We start from the raw sequence: 27,650 nt of genomic DNA on the forward strand, positions 1-27,650 counted from the left end.
AAAAATAAAAACATGTTAAAGAGTCAAGATTCCAACTAAAGGTGACACTAATCACTATTAAATTAACTTCAAATTAATGTTATTTTCAATAAAACATCAAAACCTCGCTTTGAGGTGCATTTCCCAAAACCATTGATAGCCAACAATGATCACAAGTTCCTTAGTTACCAACATAGTTAAACGATTAGATTTTTCCCGAAACCATAGTTCAAATGTGTATTCGCAAACAGCGTTGCAAACTTACGCAGTTTGAATTACAGCTCTCGATGTGGTTAGAAGCATAGTTTCTTGTTAATAAGACATATTGGACTTAGATGTTCTTGGGCACAATACACAAGCTAATATTTCACAGCAGTACAATCTATCATTTCTATTCTATCTAAATATATATATATATATATATATATATATATATATATATATATATATATATATATATATATATATATATATATATATATATATATATACAGATTGCAATCATTTATTTATGGACATCCCCAATAAGTGCCATTTTTTAACAGTGCACATGTGCATAAAATCCTAAGGGAACACCGGAGTATCATGTAAGAGGGAACCTGCAATGAATCAAACATCAAGAATCTAATCATAAATATCAAATCAAATCATTAGCAGAAGTTATCATTCCACCACATGCATGTGATGTCATTAACAAAGGCCCTTTATTGTTGAACTAATGTGGTTCAAACAATGGAGAAGCAACTGTGTTGAGGAAACAGTCGTGACTAGCAAGTGTTTAATCCAATTCTGAGCCAAATTCTGACTTGTGCGACAATTTTTTTGAGTCAGGACAAATTTCAGCTTTGTCATGCGTCTATTGAAGTGGAATGTATAGGGGGTGATGGGAGGTGATAAGCCTCTCCTGAGTGACAATCACATGGTTAGGTGAATTTCTGAATTTTGGACACCCTTCATGAGGGTTGTGCACAGCTGAAGCGAAACTATGAACCAAATAATCTTAATGTTTTTTCCCTTCACTGCATCTGTGTGAAAACAGAAAAGAAACAATGGCGATTGGGCATGTGATTTGGATTGAAGCAATAGAGGCTACACTTTTTCTATTATACTGTGAGCAGTCAACACGCAGCTTGACAACTGGACTGTATAGTGAGTTTGAACACATAAATTCTGTGCTTTGGCTTGACATCAAACACAATATACTTGTACAGTGGTATTTAACAAAAGTGTTGTTGAAATCACACAGTGTATGCCGACCTAAGGCTGCGTCAGGAAGTCAGTTGTTGTTTTAAGGGTATATTTGTGGATCTTGTGTGTAACAAAGTTCTTGAGCTTTTTTTTTTTTTTTTTCAGTGATTCTGCTTGTTAAAAGCAGGTGTTCATCACTAATGCTCAATCATCACTTACCACATTAACTTCAGTACTTCTTCAGTGTTACTTTTAACACACTGCTGGTTGTTCCCATATAAAAATAGAGCAGTGTCAATTTCTGTGTTCTCCAAAACCTAAAAAAAACTAAATAAAATGCTGACCTTTGACATGCGTAACAAAAAATGCAGGCAGTGTTTCCTGCTCTTTTATAAGTTCATAACAAAATTAATTAGTTACCCACCACTGCTCTCTAGACTAAATAAAGTTACTGATGTAATATATAATCAGATTTTCAGTTATCAATAACAATTGTGCCTTCACTTACCTATAGCAGGAAGAGTAAAATTGACACTGGCACTTGTGTCTGTCGGCTTCACTAATGTAGAAATTAGCTTCTCACTAGTTTTTAACACACGGTTTCCATAAGAGGCTAGTTCAGCTCGACTTGCTGATGATGATGACTCTATAATCTTCTCTGAAGCGTTGAAGGCCACAGTCAAAATGTCTGTCACAGTCTAATTTATTGATCAGAAAAATGCAGTTCAATACAGTTACTGTTCATGTAAATGACAAGAAAGCCAGCACTGCTATGTCTGTCATATATTATCTAAATAAGATTTTATTAATTTATACATTTTCTCCTGAAGACTTACATTTAAAGGAAACACTTGATCTGTGATCGTCTCAATCTGCTCAAAAATCTTTTGAAAACATCCTCCAGGGGTCTGACTCTGAAATCATAACCAAGTTTTATACAGTAAATAAAACATAATCTGTGATTTTAAATCATGTTTTGCAATATTAATAGCAAACAAATGTAAGTTTGTGCATGTAACCATCAACAATAAATAGAAAAGCATTCATATTTCAAATATCTACCAATTCACATCTCATGCTGTCTGTACTATTATTCATAAAAGCTGTGAGGCCAGCTACAAAACTTCAATTTCAGAAACTCAACTTACGTTGCAGTCTTCTGGCACCTTTATATCTCTAACTGCAATGACAGAAATCAGCATCAGGTCAAACAAAACAGCAAATTATATAGATGTAATTTGTGCAACGCACAAATTAGAAATAAGTGATGAATGTTGTCTATGAGTACAGAAGCCCTAAGGTTTTATTTTTTATTATTATTTTATTTTTTATTTTATCTAAAAAATGTTTGTCCTCTCCCAGTATTTTTCTCTCTCCTAAAGACTTTGATTATTATTATTATTATTATTATTATTATTATTATTATTATTATTATTATTAATGTTATTATTAGCTGCTTTATTTTATATTATTATACTACAGTTGCTCCCACTGAAAGCTGTTCAGATTATCATAAAGTAAACCTGCAGAGTTTTGCACTCAAGTGCATTTCATGGGAACCAAAAGAGATCTTCCCATATATCTTTAAAAGAGATCTTTCCATATTGAAGCAGTTGTGATGCAACAAAGCCTTGTTTACGAAAACCATGTGGCTTTAACGTGGAGGTTTGATTCATGTTCTGAACAACTGGTTCAAAACAAATGTTTCACAAAGGTTTTAAAAGCTTCACGAAGCAGTGCTTCGAATGCACACTTGATTTCTCTCAGTCTCAGATCACATGCACAGAAAGCCGCCTTGGGAACAGAATCTCTTTCACAGCTCAATACACTTTTAACTATTTTTATTTTATTATCAAGCACAAAGAAAGCCCTGCACAATTAATTCCATATTGAAACTTATTTACTGTTTGTTGCACATTTTTGTTCCAACCCCCTGGGCATAATGTACGAAAAAAATAAAATAAAAAAAAAACACTCTGAAACATATGTCACATATGTAATATGAATTAATCTTGATTATGATGCAAAAATCCTTCTCGTAATGTAGAATTCAAGGATAAATAAACAGAGAAAGCAGTGTAAGCATTATCTCATGCTTTCTGATTTTTTTTTCTGTTTGTACAGCTAAAGTTTTATAATGTTTGTACCCCCCTTCTGTCACGTACTCCTTGCTGCAGACTGTAGCATGGTGATGTCACTTATGTGTTACCTGTGCATGTGCAAAGGGACGTAAGGTATGTCTATGAAATGCATGTGCAGTAACGTGGTGACGTCAAGTATCGTAAATATGTGTGCGCGCCGTACTGACTGGTATTAATGTGCATGTCCAAGTTCATTCACATCTGGATGTTTGTAAGATATGATGGATTTGAGATTCAGTGGCAGTGAAGTCTTTTAATTGTAAGGATGCTTTGGTCATAATCATAGAGAGTGTCTTTGCAAATGTGTGCGATTTAAAAAAACGTATGACATGTTTTATAATAGAGTATTCGAAGTGCTGGGCCCGTATTCATAAAAAATCTTAATGCAAAAAGTAGCTCCAAGTGACAAAATTCTAAGAAAATTCTTAGAAATGTGGGCGTTTACTCTTAAAAGTAGTAAAAAAAAAAGTAATTCAGAAAGCATCTTAACCCTTAAAAGAGTTCTTAAGGTCAAGCTTGTAAGGAGCACAGACGAGGACTTTTAGGAGGCTTAAGAGTTTCTTTAGCAGAAGAGAAAATGGCAGAAAGACGAAGAGGCAGAAGAAATGTGTTGCAGACAATGGATGACAGTGAGTTAATAAGATGCTATAGATTAGATCGTGCAGGGATCATGTTTGTGATTGAACTTGTTAGAGACGTGCTAACATCTCCGACACAGCACAGAAATGCCATAGCGCCAGAAATTAAAGTAATCACTACATTATGATATTTGGCAACTGGGAAAATGCAACAATGCAATAGTGATGATTTAGGGCCGGCACAACCTTCTGTAAGCAGAGTGATCACACAAACAATTACAGCACTTTCAGAACATCTTATTGTGTCACAGTTCATTTAGTTTCCACTGGACATTCCCACCTTGCAGGCTCAAAAAAAATGCATTTATGAATATAGCAGGCTTATAGGTGCGCACAAGCAGGGGGAATGAACCGTTAATAGTTTGTGCTATACGTTCCCATGTCTGCTCCTTGTCCCTTGCTGTGACACCCAGCCCAAATTTTCCTTTAAGAATGTCCTTGTGTTCATCCACTAACTGGGCTAACAGTAAACACTGTTGTTCTGTCCAGTTTGGCTTTCTCGCCCTTCTTGGTTTTGATTCCATGTTTGATACATTAAAACCAACATTCGAACCGCCACTTAAATAGGACAGCAATCACTGTAATTGGAAAGAGTGGAACAATTTGTATCATTATAAGTTATAAGCCAATCAAATACCTCATAGGAAATTAAAAGCATGGTAAATAAAAAAATTATTAATATACACACATATAATGTGTGTGTGTGTGTGTGTGTGTGTGTGTGTAAGAGAGAGAGAGAGAGAGAGAGAGAGAGAGAGAGAGAGAGAGAGAACGGTCAAATAGGAAAAATTACGCATGTAAATTCAAAGTGAGAATTAGAATAGACCCTATACTTAAAATCACTCTTTTTTTCCTTCTTGGACAACCAACCAATCACAGTCTTCAAAAGATTGTCATACATAGCAACGGGGTCAACCCCGCCTCCTCACTAAGATGAACGTTTTTGTCTTTTCCTTACTCAGAGTTGCTCTCAGATCGATCCTGAATCACTCATAAGCTAAGACTCCTAAGTAAAAGTTTTTAAGCTAAATTAAGAGTTTTCTGAGAGAATTCTTATTATCTTTATGAATACAGGCCCAGGTCTTTAAAGGGTCTTTAAAAGTCTTATTTTGCCTAAAATTAGCCATTAAAATGCGTTATAATAGAGCAGAAAGATCGTATTCATATAAGTAATGCCATTGATGGTTGCATGCATTGCAATAATAATAATAATAATAATAATAATAATAATAATAATAATAATAAATATAGCTGCAAGCAGCAATTATGGGGGCAAGCACTCCAGCGGGACATTTGGCTGCTAAGCATGGCATGGATCATCACACCAAATTCAACAATGAGCAACTACAACAATCTTAGGATGGTTGTAATTGAAATGGCTGAAAAATCATAAAGACAACCACTAGTAATAAGATTAAAAGGCCTATCACTTTTGACCAACAGGTGGCGCTACAATCAATTCATTTTGGTGTGTTCTGTGTGAGATGACAATAACACACAAAAAGTTTGGTGTCAATATGCCTAAGCATTCCAGAGATACAGCCTCAAGTGTAATTTTGGCATTGTGCCTCAAATTCGTCGCTGTGGAATGCAAAAACGGTTTTGTTACGGTCCAAACGGTCCATAACTTTCTGTCAGCACAGTCTGAAGATCATCTGATACAATTTTGGTGAAAATTTGACTAACGGTTGATGAGGAGTTAGAAAAAGTAGGTTTTCAACATAAATCAAAATGGCGGACCGAAAATTCAGGATAATCTGGCATATTTGGTATCTATGTTGTATATATTTTGAGACCAGTTTCGTTGCAATAGGCTAATGCATTAAAAAGTTATTAGCATTTTTATAAGTGTAATTATTCATGGTTAATGAATGGTTTATTACTCTTGACCAATAGGTGACGCTGTTACCAAATGTATGTGACATGGTCAGTGTGAGGTGGGGATGACAGATACAAAGTTTGGTGCAAATATGTCAAAGCTTTGCAGAGATACAGCCTCAAATGCATTTTGGCACCCTTCCAGCAAATTCGTTGATGTGCAAAATGAGAATCGTTTCGTATATCGATACGAAATCCATAAATTTTTGCCAGCATTGTCTAAAGATGATCCACATCAAATTTGGTGAAAATCGTAATAACGGTCTAGGAAGAGTTTGAAAAAGTAGGTTTTCAACATTAATCAATATGGCGGACAGGAAGTATGGCTAATTTTCGCATAATTGATATCGATGCTCTCGGCATTACACAAATAATATAGCAAGATCATTTTCATTTCAATAGTCTAATTTATTCAAACGTTATTAGCATTTTTGTGATATTTCATTATAACTCTTGGCCACAAGGTGGCGCTGCCACCAAACTTTTTGAGTACCTTCAGGGCATGGAGCCGAATATTTTTGTAAGTATTTGCGAAATGATACGATGCTGCGTTCAGAAAATACAGCATTTTAAAACATAATTCAAAATGGCCGACGCCTAAAATGGCCGACACGGGAAAATTGGATATCATTCGGCTCGACATGACTCACTGAATCTAAAGAGACCAGTTGTGTGATTTTTGGCCAAACAATTCAGAAGTTATAAGCCAAAATTTGCATTTTTCATATCTCCTGGCCACTAGGTGGTGCTGTGTCGAAACAAGGCAGGTAGTCTCAGGTCATGCTTATTATAACACACACCAAGTTTGGTCTCAATACGCCAAACCGTTGCCGAGATATAGCCATATTTTTTCACGTGTCCTTCGAGAACAGTTGGACGAATCAACTTGAATTCCATAACTTTTTGCCAGCATGGACAAACTGTCTAGGACGAGTTCGAAAAAGTAGGTTTTTCGAAAAATTGAAAATAGCGAAAAAACTAAACCTTGTGATTTTTGAAGAATTTTCATTTTCTGGCTTAAGGTTCAAAAGTTATTAGCATTAAAATATTGAAACTTTGGACAAGTGGTGGCGCTAGAGAGTTGGAGTTAGAGACTTCAAATTTGCTATAGTTAATGCTGGTACTGTCCTCTATCAGTGTGCCAAATTATACAACTTTCCCGCAATCGGTTCTATGGGCTGCCATAGACTTGCGGCGGAAGAAACGGAAGAAGAAGAATAATGCCAACGATTACAATAGGTGCCTACGCACCTTCGGTGCTTGGCCCCTAATAATAATAATAATAAAAGAAAAAGAAAAACAAACAAACCATATTTGTAATCTTTTTCATTAACTAACATTATCAAATATTTGTAGATACTGTAACAAATGTATTGTTCATGTCAATTAATACATTAACTAGTTTTACCAATAAGTTCAAGTTCAAGTTCAAGTCTGCTTTATTGTCAATTTCCACACGTACAGTACATACATACAGAGAATCGAAATTGTGTTACTCTCAGACCCCGGTGCATACAGTTAACATTAACATTAAAGCCTAAAAATAAAAAGACTTGATGTGGTTCATGACTAGCCATTCAAAGCACTTCATGAGGATGGGGGTAAGTGCAACAGGACGGTAGTCATTGAAGCAGGATTGAGATGGCTTCTTTGGGACTGGGATGATGGTGGTGGTTTTAAAGCATGTGGGAACAACAGCCTGACTCAGTTGAAAATGTCTGTGAAGACATCAGTGAGTTCTGCTGCACAGTCTTTCAGTACACGCCCAGGGATGTTGTCAGGACCCGGAGCTTTATGTGCATTGACCCTGCTGAAGGATCTCCTCACGCTGTCTGGGGTCAGCGTCATCACCTGGTCGCCGGGAGGAGGTGGAGTCTTCTGTGCAGTGGTGCTGTTTTGTTGCTCAAAGCGTGCGAAGAAGGTGTTCAGCTCGTTCAGCAGAGAGATGTTGTTGCCACAGGTCCGTGGTGGGGGCTTGTAGTCCGTAATGGTCTGTATCCCCATTGAAGCAGTCCTGAAGAATCTCAGATGATCCTTCTGGCCACACTTTAATCTGTTTGTAAATTGGTTTGGGGACTTTAATGAGTGGTCTGTATGCAGGCATTAGCATAACAGTGATGTGGTCTGAAGCTCCGAGGTGGGGGAGGGGGAGGGCTTTGTAAGCTCCTCTCTGTGTGGTGTCAACAAAGTCCTAAATGTTATTACCTCGTGTTGGAAAGTTGATGTGCTGGTGTATTTTTGGAAACACACTCATAAGGTCAGCATGGTTGAAATCCCCAGCTATGATGAGAAAAGCATCGGGGTGTGCTGTCTGCTGCTCACTGATGTTCTGGTACAGTTCATTTAGTGCGTCGTTCCTGTTGCTGCTGATGTTGAATGGGGGAATGTACACCGAAATGAGCAGTACAGCAGTATATTCCCTCGGCAGATAGAACGGCCAGAATCATAAACTCCACCAGGGGTGAGCAGTGTTTGCAGATCACAACAGTATCGCGGCACCACGCGTCATTGATGTAAACACAAAGCCCGCCGCCGCGGGTTTTTCCTCCCGCGACGAGAGCTCTGTCCGCTCGATAGCACGTCAGCTGGTCGAGCTGAATAGCACCATCTGGAACGCTGTTGCTGAGCCATGTTTCCGTGAACACAAAAACACAACAGTCTCTTACAGTCCTCTGAGTTGAGCGTAGTAAACGAATGTAGTCCAGTTTATTATCCAACGAGCGTACGTTAGCCAGTACGATGGTGGGGATAGATGGCTTGTGTGGGTTAGCCGTTAGCCTAGCCCGGATACCTCCGCGCTTCCCCCTCTTCTGCTTCCTCTCACACCGCTTGTGGCGCCTCCGCTGCGGGCGAGATGCAGTAGTGGGGGTCGGTGATGGTGAAGGCATCCGTAGCAGATCGAGATCCCGCAGCTGTTCTGCGTGCGCGGAGTTTAACTGTAAAAATGCGGTCCTGCCGACATCGAGCAGAAACTCGCGACTGTATTTGCGCTTACAGACATGGTAGACGCGACGACAACGTACAAAAACACTGCGACTCACAAGACAAAAAACACGAAAACACCGTTCTGTCGGGACAGAGAGAAGCCACTGCTGGTGGATGCATCGCCGTCTTGGATCTCAATAACACCTTACTGTAAAGTGTTACATCTTAAATTTACCTTCATGTGACTTCTTATGACTTTTTAAGGACATTGTCAGTGAGAAGAAATTCAGAAGACACCCACTTCATGTGGCTAGATAGTTCTTTAACTCCTTAACGTAGTGAGTACTGTCAAAAGTATGTCTGTCTCTCAGGGCCGGCTTTGCCGACAGGCGACACAGGCAGCCGCCTGGTGCGCCATCTGCTGGACGGGGTGCAAAATTGCAGAATTATAAAAAAATAAAAGTTAATTAAATTAAATGTATGTATGGTATTATGAAAGCTGCGCCTTGGGGGTTCTCGCCTGGGGCACCAAATAACCTAGAGCCGGCCCTGCTCTCTCTTTTCATCTCTCTGTCTGTCTCCTCTCAACTGTTTTTATTTTCTCTGATAAACTGTATTGCCCTCAACTGTAAAGTTTTCTAAACTTCAGGCTTCAACTTTCAGGATTTAATATTGCTTTACTATTGTTTTGTTCTTTTATGTAAATCAGCTGTCGTGAACAGGAGTGTATTTTCTGCACAGACAGACAGGAGTTCTGTGTGCCATGTTCTCTGACGCAGAGCCTCCGGTGCAGTGAGATATTTAAAGACTGTCTACCTGGGTGTGTGAGGAATGGCAGGAGTAGAGTCCTGTGTGGGTTTTATTCATTCAAAGAATTTGAGGGCTACTGCTATGCTGATTGATTTATCAGTGATGGAGGTGAATTTCTGAATGAGTAGATTATTTTGTTTGTTTGTTTTCTTGTGTCATGCCTGTAGTCTTAATCTATATTTGTATATACAATTATATACTATTATATTTTCGGTTTTGTTCTTTGAAATAAAAATACTATCACTGGTATCAGTTTTCATTTTTTTTTTTTTTTTTTTTTTTTTTTTTTGGAGGCACCATGCATGAAATGGTATGCAGACATTGGAAACATAATGTAAGTAGTCAATTGGACTTTACTTTATTGGCTTAAATATTTCACATGCAGAATTGCCAAAGCAAAAGAAAAATTTCCAAAATTATACTTGCAAATTATGCAGAGGAAAAATTTAAATAAGAAACACACTATATTCAAAATAGCAGGATTTTCTGCTATTTATACTGCAAATAGTGGCAATTATTTGCACCTCAGTATTGTAGTACATTATAAAAGATTATGCAGTAATAACTTATTGAGTGTAAATTATAATTTTAATTCAAATTATTAAATGGATGGCACCTTTTGTGCCCTCCCCCCCCCCCACAACTTTTTTGAATATTTCCTTATTTTTTTATTGAAACTAAATGGTTTTATGATGTGATTTGAAATTTGAAAAGGGATAAAATAAACTTAATGGAACCCAGGTTGATTGCATCAAAATGTGAACAACACACATTTTACCATCTGCACCAGAGTTGATGGCTGCTCTTCATCTGTTGTAATGTCGACTAGCTCAATAAGAAATATATAAGGTGCCATTATAGTGTAATATTACAATATTCACTGTGAAGTAAAGTGCCACAGAATGTTAATATATTGTAAACAAAAAACTACACAGAAATTACAGAATAAACTCTGTAATTCTGTATAATTTTACCTTAGATGAAACTTGGATAAAATAATGGATATGTGCTGTTTACTGTATTATATTTTACCGTTGTTTTTCATGTCTTTTTTCCCCACCTTAATGTTCTTTAATACTTCAGCATTTTATTAAAGTATTCTGTTAGGTATGTGTATGCATTTTAATGACGTGTCACATCACGCACAATGCGAAAAACAATTAACATCATCACGCAATTCAAATTACACACACATGCTATTACCTCGTTTTGGCACGCATGTTATAGACATATCTATACCTCTATTAATTTGTAATAATATTTTTTTTTAGACACATAAAATTCAAACTGGTTAGTATTTGCACAAAGTTGGTGATGCTGTTTGTGGAGATGATTTATCATCTGCTGAGATCTTGAGCGATTTAATATATTTTATTTCAGTTGGTTTCTTCTAAGGCTGTGGCTAAAGTCAGTGGTTCTTGTGTTTCTATTTTCTTCAGTGATTTTGCTTGTTAACATCCAGTGTTCATCATTATGATCAATCAGCACTTATTTAATCACATAATTATCTCATGAATATTGACACTGCTTCAGTGTTACTTTAACACTCTTTTAGAGTGGGACCATATATGCTCCAAGCAGTGTTAATTTAACACTCTGGCTTTACGTCACGATGCGCACGGTGAATGTAGATGGACAGAAACTATTCTGGATAAATTTAAGGTAAAACAAATAAATAAAAACAAAATAAATCCAAAATTAAACAAATCTAATTTCACCCAGTCTCCATGCAGTTTGTTCAGATTCTGTAAACAATCATACTCATGCATTGCCATCTAAAATGGAATTGTCAATGATCTGTAGCTGCATATTTCACACACTATTTAATCCCTCAACTTTACACAAACACACCTGTCTATTTATACAGATCTACAAACAATTGGTCAAAACCTAATCAACAGAGGAAACATCAGACTACTTTACCAGCTGAGCTTGTCTCTGGTGCGACTGTTGTATGAGTGCTGCTGATGTTAGTAACAACTGAAAAAATATAATGAATAATGACTAATAAATTAATAATGAATGTTAATGTATCAGCAATCACACAAAAAATAATAAAAAAGAGCTCATTTAAATATAATTACCTGCACAGTAGGCTGAATTGCAGATAGTTGGACTAAGCAACTCGTAGACATAATAGTTGCCTGGACAGGCTTTGACTTTAATGGGGTTAGAGCTGAAATGGCAGCAGGTATTGTTATAGTGACCACAGACACCTCGAGTGATGACTCCATCTTGAACTGTTGGGTGTCCATCATGAATCCACAGTGGGATATGAGTGCCACAGCTGTACTCATCAACACATGTGTCTGGGATCTGAGCGCTCAGACCGTTAATAAAGAGACGATACCAGCCTCTCCAGGAGACTGACTGGTCACACTTGTAGGAGTTTGATAGCTGACTGCTGTTGGTTCTCCATGGATCGTCCAGCACAGTGTAGTTGTAGCAGGGGTCAACAGAAGGATAAGCTGTGACTAATAAAAATTCACCTAAAAAAATGTACATTTTCATTGTTAGTTCATGTTAATTAATACATTAACTAGTGTTTACCAATGACACCTTACTGTAAAGTGTTACATCTTAAATTTGCCTTCATGTGACTTCATATGACTTTTTAAGGATATTGTCAGTGAGAAGAAATTCAGAAGAGACCCACTTCATGTGGCTAGATAGTTCTTTAACTCCTTAACATGTAGTGAGTACTGTCAAAAGTATGTCTGTCTCTCAGGGCCGGCTTTGCCGACAGGCGACACAAGCGGCCACCTGGGGCGCCATCTGCTGGACGGGGCACAAAATTGCAGAATTATAAAAAAAAAAAAAAAGTTAATTAAATTAAATGTAAGTATCTACCATTGCCCAGCAACCGGGAGTGGCACGAAAACATCTGACAGATGGTTTTAGCGCTTTAAATGATGGGGTAAAAGCCCCCCCCCCTCTCCCCCCCGGCGGTTGTAGGCTATAAATGATCATATATATATATATATATATATATATATATATAATATTTTATGATGTACAGAACACCCAAGCCATCGGGATCGGCTTTACCAAAACGAAGGAAGGAGGAGGAAGAAAAACGGGCCCAAAGCAGAGGTAACTTATGTAGACTATATCATCAAGCTCACAGCTTCCCGGAGGAGATAAAGACGAGGATGACAAACAACTTTTTACCCCTTAACAGTAAATAAAATGCATTATTATTATTATTATTATTTTTATTATTATTATTACTATATCAATTTACCAAAAGGAACTTTTTGCGGTAGGCTATGAGCTAACAGCAACAACATGCTGTGTTACAGCAGTGGAGTAGTCTACGTGATACGCAGGTATACACTCTTTGTGTAAATAGCCCACAATCTTTTCTAACTTTGCCAAACATAAAATGAAAACACTATAACTGCTTGTCCTTGAGGTGAGATCTTAATGCTTCTCTATTGTTTTCTACTGTATCCTTCAGGTTGTTGTTTTTAAAGAGCTGTTGTGTGAACATTTAAAATAAAAAAAAATATTAACTATGGAATAATTGTGGAGTTGTTGTTGTTTTTTTCATGGGGGGGGGGGGGGGGGGGTTCTCGCCTTGGGCATCAAATAACCTAGAGCCGGCCCTGCTCTCTCTTTTCATCTCTCTGTCTGTCTCCTCTCAACTGTTTTTATTTTCTCTGATAAACTGTATTGCCCTCAACTGTAAAATTTTCTAATTGAAAAAACTTCTAACTTTCAGGCTATGTTTTTTTATCAAGACAAGCCAACCTGCATTTTGATTTGACAAACTTTATTAATTTAGCTGGTGTTATTGCTGGTTGTAAATTAAATCTCTTAGGTACTTTACAGACAAAGAAAATAACACTTTTTCTAACACCATCCTATAATATATTTGAAAATGCATTAAAATGTTTTCCTTGCATGGCTCTTCTGCCTTTCTTCAAAATGATTTAATATTGCTTTATTATTGTTTTTTTTTTTTTTATGTGTCGTGAACAGTAGTGTATTTTCTGCACAATACAGACAGGAGTTCTGTGTGCCATGTTCTCTGACGCAGAGCCTCCGGTGCAGTGAGATATTTAAAGACTGTCTACCTGGGTGTGTGAGGAATGGCAGGAGTAGAGTCCTGTGTGGGTTTTATTCATTCAAAGAATTTGAGGGCTACTGCTATGCTGATTGATTAAATATTTTTTTTTTTTTTTTTTTTTTTTTTTTTTGGAGGCACCATGCATAAAATGGTATGCAGACACTGGAAACATAATGTAAGTGGTCAATTGGACTTTACTTTATTGGCTTAAATATTTCACATGCAGAATTGCCAAAGCAAAATAAAATTTTCCAAAATTATACTTAAATAAATAAACAAGAACCATGGCAGAGGAAAGATTAAAATAAGAAACACACTATATTCAAAATAGCAGGATTTTCTGCTATTTATACTACATATTGCAAATAGTGGCAATTATTTGCACCTCAGTATTGTAGTACATTATAAAAGATTATGCAGTAATAACTTATTGAGTGTAAATTATAATTTTAATTCAAATTATTAAATGGATGGCACCTTTTGTGCCCCCCCACCCCCCCACAACGTTTTGAATATTTCCTTATTTTTTTATTGAAACTAAATGGTTTTATGATGTGATTTGAAATTTGAAAAGGGATAAAAAAAAAACTTAATCGAACCCAGGTTGATTGCATCAAACTGTGAACAACACACATTTTACCATCTGCACCAGAGTTGATGACTGCTCTTCATCTGTTGTAATGTCGACTAGCTCAATAAGAAATATATAAGGTGCCATTATAGTGTAATATTACTATATACACTGTGAAGAAAAGTGCAACAGAAAGTTAATATATTATAAATAAAATACTACACAGACATTACAGAATAAACTGTAATTCTGTATAATTTTACCTCAGATGAAACTTGGATAAAATAATGGATATGTGCTGTTTACTGTATTATATTTTACCGTTGTTTTTCACGTCTTTTTCCCCCAGGTTAATGTTCTTTAATACTTCAGCTTTTTTTAAAGTATTCTGTTAGGTATGTGTATGCATTTTAATGACGTGTCACATCACGCACAATGCGAAAAACAATTAACATCATCACGCAATTCAAATTACACACACATGCTATCACCTCGTTTTGGCACGCATGTTATAGACATATCTAAACCTCTATTAATTTGTAATAATATTTTTTTTTAGACACATAAAATTCAAACTGGTTAGTATTTGCACAAAGTTGGTGATGCTGTTTGTGGAGATGATTTATCATCTGCTGAGATCTTGAGTGATTTAATATATTTTATTTCAGTTGGTTTCTTCTAAGGCTGTGGCTAAAGTCAGTGGTTTTTGTGTTTCTATTTTTTCCAGTGATTCTGCTTGTAAACATCCAGTGTTCATCATTATGATCAATCAGCACTTATTTAATCACATAATTATCTCATGAATATTGACACTGCTTCAGTGTTACTTTAACACTCTTTTAGAGTGGGACCATATATGCTCCAAGCAGTGTTAATTTAACACTCGGGCTTTACGTCACGGTGCGCACGGTGAATGTGGATGAACAGAAACTAGTCTGGAGAAATTTAAGGTTAAACAAATAAATAAAAACAAAATAGAAACAAAAGTAAAACAAATCTAATTTCACCCAGTCTCCATGCAGTTTGTTCAGATTCTGTAAACAATCATACTCATGCATTGCCATCTAAAATGGAATTGTCAATGATCTGTAGCTGCATATTTCACACACTATTTAATCCCTCAACTTTACACAAACACACCTGTCTATTTCTACAGATCTACAAACATTCAGTCAAAACCTAATCAACAGAGGAAACATCAGACTACTTTACCAGCTGAGCTTGTCTCTGGTGCGACTGTTGTATGAGTGCTGCTGATGTTAGTAACAACTGAAAAAATATAATGAATAATGACTAATAAATTAATAATGAATGTTAATTTATCAGCAATAACACAAAAATAATAAAAAAGAGCTCATTTAAATATAATTACCTGCACAGTATGCTAAATTGCGATCTTTGGGACGAACCAGCTCATAGACATAATAGTTGCCTGGACAGGCTTTGACTTTAATGGGGTAAGCCCCGTAATAGCAGCAGTAACTGATCCAGTGACCACAGACACCTCGAGTGACGACTCCCTCCTGAACTGTTGGGTGTCCATCACGAATCCACAGTGGGGCAGCAGTGCCACAGCTGTACTCATCAACACATGTGTCTGGGATCTGAGCACTCAGACCGTTAATGAAGAAACGATACCAGCCGCTCCAGGAGACTGACTGGTCACACTTGTAAGAATTTGATGGCTGACTGCTGTTGGCTCTCCATGGATCGTCCAGCACAGTGTAGTTGTAGCAGGGGTCAACAGAAGGATAAGCTGCGAATAATAAAAATTCACCTAAAAAAAGTACATTTTCAGCTGTTAGAGGAATTGTCTGTTACATAGAAAAGTACTGTTGCATTAAAGGCATAGATAATCGTGAAATAACTGTAATGCTACAGTATATTTTTTCATTAAATAACTTGAGAAGTAACTTCACAAACAGCATGAGCGATTCACCACTCCCACGCCCGTTTCTCAAAATACAAAAATACATATGATATAAATCTGCAGGATCTAAACACTTTTCCCATTCCCTAAAATTCCCTCATTACGATCCAGATAGCTAAAATTTTTACATTTGAGGAAGGAGGTATAACAGAGAGATCACAGATGTGCTCAAAGCACTTCACATCCACATGCTTCAAAAATTGGACAGAACACAAAATGGGGCTTGTGAGATGTCTGTCATTAACTATTTTTCTAAAACCAAACAGGTGCTAGATGGAAAATAAAAACACAACCACAATTTTTCTCAGAAATACATCATAACACTGAAGAAAATTCATTTGCACATCCTGTTCATGAGGGCTTTGAACAAAATGAAAATTGTAAAGAGTCATACTGCCTAAGTACTGATCACCATAATGGTGACACCAAACTATATTATTTTCAATAAACCATCAACGCCTCTGTTAATCTCAATAAGAACTATTTTACATTTATGACAGAAATAAAGTCAATCTTGTTTATAATAAGTGAAGTTGGTAATACTGTTTTTGGAGATATTTACGCTGGAGTTTGACATCAAACAAAGGTTGGGTTTTCACGTTCAACCAACATTTGACTTCTGAGCCACAGACATCCACACCCAACAGTTCAGGATGGAGTCGCCACTTAAGATGTCTGTGGTCACTGGATCAATTACTGCTGCTGTGTGATGGGAAGCTTTATTCGAATGTTGGAGGATAATGTTCTAACAATGTTATCAATAGACATTTTTAGAATGTTTTTAGAGAATGTTATCCTACCTTTTAGCAGAACATACTGGGAACTAAAATAAAACTTGTTGCTGAAAACATTACCAGAACATGAAACATTTCTAGGTGGGTAGACGTCAACCAAATGACATCATATAATTGAAAAAGACACTTGACGAAAAACTTGACAAATTTCTGGACTTTTATAAGGAAACAGCTAAATGAGCACAACTAAATGTTATAATACATAAATGAAATGTGCACAGTTTTTGATTTTATTTCAATTAACATGATTACTATTTATATTCACAATTTCTAATATTTGTACAGACGTTACATTTTTAATTCAATGTAGTAATTAGCCATTCATTTAGTTTTATATTTTAACAGATTTGTTACATTACAGCATTAATTCAAGTTTCTGAAGGGTCAAGATCATGTTATCTGCATCTCTTGCGATCTTTTTACTATGTTGTTACCCAGCATGCACTTCAGCATGAAGCATTTTGTTGGTTGTCACCATTGTTGAGATTCATATGCTGGGTCATGATGTCTGTGCGTCTTATTAGGACAAGGTTTCAAAAAAATGTATATTCATTACATTTCTAATTAATTCATAATAACTCCTAAACCAACTGTTCATTTGCATGTGACAGTGCCATAAGGTAGGCTATTTAAAAACTGAACATATGTCAAGTGAAATAAACTTGTTTTGGAAATAATCAGGCTGATGCCTAATAATAACTTAATCATGTAAATCCAGACTGTAGCAGTTTTCTGCACAGCACTGATCGCACTGTTTTATAACAGCACATGTACTTTTACAGAGAAATATCTAACATAAGAAACCAAAGGTCAAGAGCCCAACTGAAGTTAACACTGATCTCCATGATGGTGGCATCATTTTAACCAATAAAACATCAGCAGCTGATCCTCTGTAACGCACAATAACGGCAGGTGTTCATCACTAATGCACAATCATCATTTAATTAGTCTCTTAATTATCTCATTAACTTTAACTCTTTGAGAACTTGGGATTTGACTAGACATGGTTATGACTTGAAAGGAATGACTTGGTTCCTCTGGTGAAATCAGCTGCTGAGTTCATGAGTGGAACAAAAATATGGCAGGAATTTTACTTTCTGATCCCTGGACTTTACACTTCTGTCTGTAATATATCTGATTGTTTTACTCTTGTTGGCCACCAGGTGGTATTGTAAGCAAATCAAGTTTCCAGGAATTAACCCCTTTGTGAACCACTTGGCTGAAAAGCTTAATGCTTCACGAGGCTTCATCTTGCCATCACTAGTATGAGAGTCTCAGTTACTCACCTGTTACAATATTTAGCTTCACTTCACTGTAGACATCTTCAAGCAAATAGATATCAACTGCACACTGGTATGTCCCAGAATCCTGTTCACTCACATCTCTGATGGTCACAGTAAAAAATGCTGCACTTGGGTCATCATACAGAGAGAATCTTCCAGAATCAACCCGTTTTTCACCATTTTTTTTATACATCTTGATGAGGTCAGTGCATCCTGGATTCTGTCCTTTACAAAAATACTTGTTATTGTCTGTATATCCTCTATCATATCTGCATGTGATGTTGACTCCTTCTCCCGAATATCCTGTCACACTGATGGAGCTCAACACACCTACAACAAAACAGCATCTTAATACAACAATAACATATTTATATGAGAATGAAGAGGTTAATTTGTATGGTTATGTGAAATGTTTATATAGAGTTATTAATTCTAAAGAATGTTTTGAATGATATACTGTGAGTTCAGACTCTCACCAGGAATCATCAGAGTGAAAGTCCAGAAGATCTTCATTCTTCTCTCTTCTTCAGTTATCCTCTCTGTAGTAGATTCAGTTCTTCTGAAACTCACAATATGAGTTCAGAAGAGTTTTAGCGTTTCTTTCCTGGTTATGTGTTTAACAAGAACTCAGACAAGAGTCACCCAGTTCCTCTGATAGAGAGAGAGATAATAATAAAAGAGAAGTGATGATGACACGTGTTTATGTGAACATGCAAGACTAACAGAGATGTAAAAAACTTTGTGTTAAAAGCATTATTTGTGAGATTTCTACAAAAGTATGTATCTAGAAAGGGTGGGTAAGCTTGGCCCTTCTAGGCCACTTCAGAGTTGAACTCCGACCCTAATCAAACACATCTAAACCAGTCAATCATTGTTTTCAAGACTTCTAGAAGGCAGAGGTGGAACTTTTAAGTCACAAGCAAGTATTCAAGTCATATTCCAAGTCCTCAAAAAGTTAAAGTTAATGAAATAATTAAGTGAATGATTAAATGATTATTGCCATTATTGATGAAAACCTGCAGTTATTGAGAATTACAAAGGATAAGATGTAGATGTTTTAATTGTTAAAATGATGCCACCATCATGGAAAAAGAGTTTGCTTTAATTGGGCTATTGACCCTATTACTAACTCAAAGTGAAGAGTTTTAAAGCGTTTGCCATCTTGTTTCATAGAAAGAAAGTTTTTCACAAAGAATGGCCTTTTTTTTCAAAGAATGGCCTTCTCAGCTGCCATAGTTGCAACTCTTGCATCATCAGAACAGTGTGTTCAACGCATCACCGTTTCTGTTTAAAAAACATTGTGCAACGTTTTGTCTGGGCTGAACGCAGCCCTGCTTGTGATTCTCTAATGATCCCAAAGACAGTGATTGCCATTGATTAGCATGCTCAGGTGTGTTTAATTAGGGTTAGAGCTAAACTCCGCAGGAAAGTGGATCTCAAGGTCCAGATTTGAGGATCCCTGCTGTAGTGCATTATGGGCGTTTTTACTGTGGTGTTATCTACCATGCCATTGCAGCATGAAATATTTTGATGATTGTTACCATTGTTGAGATTCATATTCTGTTTCTTTATGCCTGTGTGTTTCTAAACTCTACAGCTCTTGTTTTTTTTATGAAACATTGCAGTATTTCTTACTGTATTCCTATTTGTGCACAAAATATTAAAGCATTTTGTAATCAATGTGCTCTGGTAATCTTTAATTTAAAATGTCCCCTCCTCTCTTGCACTTCACTTCATTCAGAGGACAGAAGTTGTGCTTTTTTATCATTTCAGCTTTCTATATGTCATTTATATCACACCTGCATACAATATAATTTATTCCAGTGTAATTTGCAGAACAAAACAGTGCTCTGTCAGTAAGAAAAATTAGAAAAGTGTTTTGCTGGAAACAAATTGGCATGAATTCATATCAAATAATGCACAGATAATGGATTTTTTTAAAATTATTATTCAACGAAATGCTGTGTTTATGCAACCGTGCTATTGTGATAATAGGAGCATTTTTACAAACCAAAAAGTGTGTTTTGTATTGTTGTCATCAATCCTCATCAAAGGCAAAATAAATAACAAAATAAAAATTAATCTACAAATGTATAAATACTAACATCAACATGTTCAACTAGATTAATCAACAGAAAAGCTTTTTCTGAAAATACTTGCAATTGAAAAAAATAAAAAAAATAACACAAACCTACTCGAGGGTCAAGAACTCAAATAAAACAAGCACTGATCTCCATGAGGGTGATCTAAAATAAAATTCTATGAGACATTGACATCTAAACTTATGTTAATTTTCAATAAGAACTTATGTAGATGTGTGACAGAAATTAAGTCAATCTGGTTAGTAATAGCTGAAGCTCCTAATGCTGTTTGTTGAGTTGTTTAATCAGATCTTGAGATACTGAATGTGTTATCTTCAGTTCATCTAAGGCCGTGGCTGAAGAAAGTTGTAGTTTGTGTGCTTTTCTTTTTGCTGGTGTTTGTTCACAGCAGGCGACTGAATGATTGAAAAATATTGTTATCGGAATGTTACAAATCAACAATCCTAGAATATTGATTGTTAAATCAAAATTAAGTTAAAAGAATGTTTGGGGAACCCAGCTAGAATTTTTGTTCTAAAAATGTTTTTTGTCGTTTAATTTTTGTTCCCAGAACGTTCTCTAAAAACATTCCAAAAATGTCTATTAATAACACTATTAGAACATTATCCCCTAACATTCTAATTAAGATTTAAGCAGATGCCTTGCCTTGCCTTGTTTAACCCCTTTACGTGCAAACATCGCCGACGGACCCAGTTTATTATTGTTTCACTTTCACAGCACATTAAACATCACTGTATTACTTCATCTGGACAAACTGTGCATCAATTGAAAGTTTAAAGACTCTAGCTTCGATATTTGACCAATATTTTGATAGAATATTGTTGCAGTGACAGCTATTTAGTAATTTATGTCAGGAGTGCAAAATAATAAATCCGTATTATGCCCCATTTTGAATAGAAATTCACCACTCATTAATATTCAGTCAAGTCTGCAGCGGTTTATTTGTGTTCACATAGACTCACTGAACAGCGTCAATAAGGATTTATAGACCATAGATGCATATCCGCGGAGATATGTGGATATATTTACTTATGTTTACTTCATATTTCTTCAGACAGAATCATCATTCCTATTAATTTTCCACTGATTTACGCGATCTGATGATAAATAGCCTCTCCCAGTGCCGTCTCTGTGTGTTTGCTTCCGTGTACTCGAGCTGTGACCCAGACAGACTCTGATTGGACCTTCGGCTTGTCAATCTGACAGTCCCAAAACCGGACAGCGTCAGATCGTGTCACATGGTTCGTGAACATTTCCTGGTTCATATCTGCTCACAACAACATTGAAACACCTCTGTATACACAAAATATCCGAATAATAAACCCGCGATTACGATAGAAAAGCTTGGTATGAGATTTTCTTGAGATCTGGGGCATTTTATAAAATATATAAAAAAATGTACATCGGAAATGCTAACTTGTGCAGCTATGAAAAAGGCTACAAATAGCATATTTTTACAATAGTAAACGACCAAATTCCACCTGTGATCGCAAAAGGATGTTATTACAAACACTCGATTGGGGTTCAAAGTGAGTTTTGAGTAAAAGTGTACTAATAATTTCATAAATTGTCTGATGTAGCTTAATGCTAACGTTAGCTCTAATGCTACTAATAGCAGGTGCATTTCTTCTTCATAATGCATTTCTGTCACAAAAATTCACGTAAGGTCGTAAGAAAATGTTTTGTTGTATTTTTATAGTAAGACTTTTGATAAATAAGGGCTAAATGCATACAGAGACTGAAGTGAGATCGCTGTTTTGTTGCTTTGTTAACATTGAAAAACCACAACAAAGGCTGATAAAGGTGGAATAAAAACAAAAGAATAATGATAAAAGAATAATGCGGATAATGTGTCGTACCTGGGGGAGGTGTGAAAGACTCGTTTGGTGAGAACAAAAGAATAATGAATCGGGCAGTTTTCACAGCTAAACACACATACAAAATACACAGGAGAGTTTACATGTGAGATCTTACAGAGATGACAAGTGTCATAAATCAATCTGATTAGCCTTCTCTAAAAACACACATGACATGGCCTTAGAAAATATTTCATAAAATTCACAGTTTTACAGATTAGATCATGAAATTTCTAATGAAGTTTTGAAAGACTTGTGGCTTTAGCTACACTCTATTTCTAAACTCATATCTTACATCAACACATTTTTAATTACATTTAAAAGATATGTTTTTAATATTTATATTTTTGTTTTACGTTTGAGCTCATATATCTCTATTATCATAACAGTCTGAGTGATTCTGATTCCTGAACAGTAAACTTAATAAACTGAAGTGTCAGCTTTGTGAACATATGTTGATTATGTATCTAGTCAGAAAGAATCATGAGCAGAAACCTTTTTATTTTGGGTATGTCATTTCTGTCTCCATGCCAAAAAAGGGGGGTGCCTAGAAAGGGGTTAAAGTAATAGTTTGGTTTGATGTCACCATAATGGTGGTAAGTGTTGTCTTTCGTTGTGCAATTTGACACTTGTCTTATCAGTGTTGTTCTTTAACTGCTGTAATCTTTACTGTGGCAAAACAGCAAGATAGCGTGTGGTTAGATGATGCTGTCTGCTTGCTAATGATTAATACGTCATCACTTATGAGGTCTAGATTCTTATGTATCTAATGTATGGTGTTATTTGAATACTATTTATTAAAGCAACTTAATGGCTCAGCAGACTGAGCCCCAGCTGAATTTAAAGCAGATTATTTCAAGGATTTGAAAAAAAAAGAAATATTCTCTTTGTCACACAAACATCAAGATTGTGTGTATGAATCTCAACAATGGTGACATACTGCAATGTATTCTGGGTACATCACACAAAACTCATCCATGGCACCCAGAATGCATTGCGGCATTAAGTATGTCAACATGTTGAGATTCATACAGTAATTCTTGAAGTGTCTGTGTGTCTAAGCATTCTCTGGTTTACTAACAATGTAGTTTAATACGAACAGACAAAATATGACATACATTTGTAAGATCGTATGGATTGCATCTGCTATAGTCACTTATATTAAATTAATAGCATAGATTCAACTCAAGTTCCAATATCAGCAAGTACCCAACATCACTTTTTGCTGTAACAAATATAGTTGCAGCACTTAAGTTAACAGTAACACTGAAAAGAGTCATACTGCCTAAGTACTGATCACCATAATGGTGACATCAAACTAAACTATTATTTTCAATAAACCATCAACACCTCTGTTAATCTCAATAACACATTTTGTTTTACATTTATGACAGAAATAAATCTTGTTTATAATAAGTTTAGCATGTAGCTCTGTTAAGGGCAGAAGTCTTATCTAACATGTGAAGTTTGGGGCAGATTGGACATTGTATGTCTGAGTTACAGCAACTTCCTTTTTCATGGCGAAACATCGAAATCTGTCAGGTCGCCATGGACACACCCTTTAAAGAAACCTCAAGATCTTCGCAATTTAACATCGCAAAGGCCTTTAGATTTAACTGACCAAGTTTGGTGGTGATCTGAATAAATCTCCAGGAGGAGTTTGTTAAAGTACATCCCCAGAAAATGGCAAAAACAACGCCAATTTTGCAGAGAAAATTCTAAATAACCGACTTCCTGTTGGCATTCGGATTTCCTACCAAGAGACTTTGTGGTAGGTATTTTGTAGGTATCTACCAATGCATTTACTAATGTTAAAAAATTAGACATTATTTTAATTTGTTACCAAATCCTTAAGTAATTAAAAGTGTTTTGTTATAAATTTATTGACCTATAAGCATTTGTGAAATAGTTCTGCTTGCATCACAGCTTGGTCGTCATCTGTGAGCTGAACAGTTTTACTGTTACATCCATGAGATTATATAAATTCAGATTAATGTCAATCACAGGGTGTCAGAGGTCAGTATCAAATGAGTTTGAAATTATGGACCCACTTTATATTAAGTGGCCTTAATTGCTATGTACTTACATTTTGGTACTTATTGTGTACATACATGTTTTTACATTGTACTTATATTAAAAAAACTACATGTAATTACATCTGTATTTAATTTCTGTAATTACATTTATAAATACACTGTTGACCCATACTTTACACCTTAACCCACCCTTAAACTTACCCATACTACCAACCCTCTCCCTAACCTTACCCCTATCCCACCTCAATAGCAGCAAAAGTGTTTTAAAATACAATATGAACACAATTATTTTTTATGTAAGTACATAGTAGTTAAGGCCACCTAATATAAAGTGGGACCGAAATTATTATTTGCAGCACAAATAAGTATTTTTAGAATTATTTTTTAATCACTGAAACTGTCAGAAAAGGATAAGGCCTAAGAGATTTCTTGAGCTGTAATGAAAACAGCACAATTAACAATGACAACGACAAAAAAAAAAAAAAAAAAAAAAAAAAAAAAATTCAAATAATATTTTTTTTCTGGTGATTAAAGAGATGTTTAAGTCCCTCTCTCTCTCCCTGTCTGTCTGCCACTCAGCTCATGCCCATCCCCCACTCACACTCTCACACACACACACACACTCAGTCAGCACACATACATTCCTCAAACAGAGGGACAGAGTGAGATGAGATGTCTGACAGTTTTTTTTTTATTTTCTTTTAATCATACAGTGTCGTAAAGTCATGAAAATATGCATATTTCCTCAGAATTATTTGATCTCTGTATGAGAAAATGCTTTTAAGTGTTTGGAAGCTGCAATTTAAAAATACAAGACAGTTAATGATTCCTTTTTTGACTGTCATTTCAAAAAATCACCACGACAAAACTGTTCAAGCTAACCAAAATCCGTTTGAAATTTAAGTTCCTCAATGTTTTTGCAACATTTAGATAAAGTTTGGTGAGTATAGTGAACTTTTCCTCTGAGGAGTATGGATTAAATCACAGCTCAATTTTTTTTCAAAAATCCATATTCAAATCAAAATAGCCGACTTCCTGTTGGTCGTAGCTGATAACTGTGAATTAGAAAGTAGTCTTGATAAGAACAATATATGTACTGAGTTTGGTGTCTGTAGCTAAAACTAACCCCCCACTTTTGACAAAAGGTGGCGCTATAGAGTGCCTCTTCCACGCCCTTGTAAAAGCTTTTTCCATTGTCTAGCTATCAATAATACTGATATGTGTTTTGAGTTTCATTTAAATCTGAGGTTGTTATCTGCCTCAAAATGACCATAACAGAATATTCACGTTTGACACTATGCCATGGCAACAATATATAAGATATCAATATTCCCACAACAGGTTTACATCGGCCATGTTTTGTCATTATTCTGATGAAGTTTGAAGCAAATCGAGTAAAAATAAGATGCTGAATTCAACGCATTTTGAAAATGACTCAATTTCATGCTGCCAGTTGGTGGCGCTATAACGTTGACTCTTAATAGTCACATATATACGATCGGTATCATACTTCGAACAAACCGATGAAGTTTGATCAAACTCAGGTAATGTATGTGGATGTTATTAGGCATTTCCTGTTTCTAATTTTTTGCCCTAAATTCAACGCCATGCCACGGGCAAACCGTTGGAGATATCAAAAATCCCCTCGCAATTTTTCATCCCCAATGTCTTGAGATCATGTTCACCAAGTTTCGAAGCAAACGGTTGAAAGTCCTCAGAGGAGTATTTCAAATTCCAGAGCATGCTTTTTTTAAACAGCCCTGAATAGCTGACTTCCTGTTGGGCGGAGCCTATGACATAGAGCGCAAAAGTTGCTCAGCTCAATGAGATCTATAAGTGTACTGAGTTTCATATAAATACATGCAAGTGTGTGTGAGCTATGGTTCAAGGTTTCTGACTGTGTTCCAGGGGGCGCTGTAGAGCCCCTGTGCCACGCCCGGGTCCCAGCCTCTGTGGCGTCCTGATGGCCGCAGGTTCCAATGTGTGTGCCAATTTTCAAGAGTTTTTGAGTATGTTAAGGCACCCAAAAACCCCCGGAAGGTTCATAAAAAATAAAAATAAATATAGCTGCAAGCAGCGATGTCGGGCTCAAGCCATCAGTGCAACGCCACCCCGGTGGCATCAGGATAACTGTGCCCAGCGGGCATAAGCATTTACAGTAACCCTCTGACAACAAGTTTTAAGGGATGCGGCAGTTAAAGGGTTAATCCGACCAATCTAGACTTTGAAATCACATACACAGAACAATATATATAACTTTAGTAACACTTTATTTTAATATTAATAAAAAATGTATAAGGTGTGCATTGTAGCTGACACCTATATGAACACATTACAATTGTTTTATGACTGCAAGTCTTTCTTCTCAAATGCTATTGAGCTTCAAATTTGCATTTGAGCCCATGTGAAAAAGTAGCATAATTTACATATGACTTACAGTTTGTTGTAATAAATATCAAACATTCAATTTAATTGTGCATTATAGCTGTCACCTAGATGAACAATTACAGTTGTTTTTATGACTGTAAGTCATTCTCTTCAAATGCTACTGACGTTAGAAAATTATTTAACAATAGCACATGTAACTTTAGAGACCGGCCCTAAATTTGAGACTCTAGAAACTCCAATGTCAAGACAACTTTATGCCTGTTTTATTTTCTTTAGTTTTCTTTTCTCTGTTCCGGATTGCTGATGTCCTATACCCAGGCATAGATGTCCATCCATCAATTACGAACATTCAGCCGCAAACATGAGGTGTGAGCGGTCGCGAGCGCGGATGGGAGAATGGCGCATGTTTTTTTTTTTTTTTTTTTGAGCAACTGGGATGGTGCCCCCTCTGGGAGTTGGTGCCCTAAGAAGACTGCATACTATGCATATAGGGAGCAGCGGTACAATCTCGAAGATATATTCCTCAAACCATCTTACAAGAGGAGGTGATGCTAATCCTTCAAGAATCGCATAAAAGCTATTCAAGTGTACAGTTTCCTTTTATTGCATCTTGAAATAAATATTTCTGAATTCTGAATCAAACTGGGTTGTGTTTATTTATTTATTTTATAAGACAACTGAGACTTTAATCTCCTTTGTAATATATGTGCTTTTAAACCAAGAACAATTTATTTATGGATGTATTACTGCTTAATAATGACTATTATTAAGGGAAAAGGCTTTATAATCATGAACTATTTACTAATGCTTAGCTAATGAGTGCAATTATTATAAAGTGTTACCATTGCATATACTAATGTTAACAAATTAGACATTATTTTACAGTGTTACCAAATCCTTAAATAATGTATTAGTGTTTTGTAATGATTTTAATGACCTATAAGCATTTGTGAAATAGTTTTGCTTGCATTGCAGCTTTATCTGTCAGTTGAAGAGTTTTACTGTTACATCCATGAGATTAATAAATGTCATGTCACGTCACAGGTTGTCATAGGTCAG

At 36.0% G+C, this 27,650-nt stretch overlaps 1 protein-coding gene across 4 annotated transcripts in view; it reads right to left on the bottom strand.

The window, feature by feature from the left end:
- Positions 1-18,870, bottom strand: part of LOC127948716 (uncharacterized) — an 80,620-nt gene extending 61,750 nt beyond the window's left edge. For 2 of the 4 annotated variants that reach the window (XM_052545362.1, XM_052545359.1), the window contains exons 1-7: positions 18,686-18,869; positions 18,213-18,539; positions 15,575-15,979; positions 15,415-15,471; positions 11,644-12,048; positions 11,483-11,539; positions 2,316-2,347 (exon numbers count right to left, since the gene is read on the bottom strand). In XM_052545362.1, coding sequence (XP_052401322.1) covers positions 2,316-2,347; positions 11,483-11,539; positions 11,644-12,048; positions 15,415-15,471; positions 15,575-15,979; positions 18,213-18,539; positions 18,686-18,722 — 1,320 coding nt within the window. In that variant the 5' untranslated portion in view covers positions 18,723-18,869. Of the gene's footprint in view, positions 1-1,675; positions 1,866-2,003; positions 2,082-2,315; positions 2,348-11,482; positions 11,540-11,643; positions 12,049-15,414; positions 15,472-15,574; positions 15,980-18,212; positions 18,540-18,685 lie in introns of all 4 variants that reach the window. The other 2 variants (XM_052545360.1, XM_052545361.1) reach the window with 2 other exon arrangements.
- Positions 18,871-27,650: the final 8,780 nt, after the last annotated feature.

Source organism: Carassius gibelio, chromosome B1 (genome assembly GCF_023724105.1).
Source record: "Carassius gibelio isolate Cgi1373 ecotype wild population from Czech Republic chromosome B1, carGib1.2-hapl.c, whole genome shotgun sequence".
Classification (NCBI taxonomy): Eukaryota; Metazoa; Chordata; class Actinopteri; order Cypriniformes; family Cyprinidae; genus Carassius; species Carassius gibelio.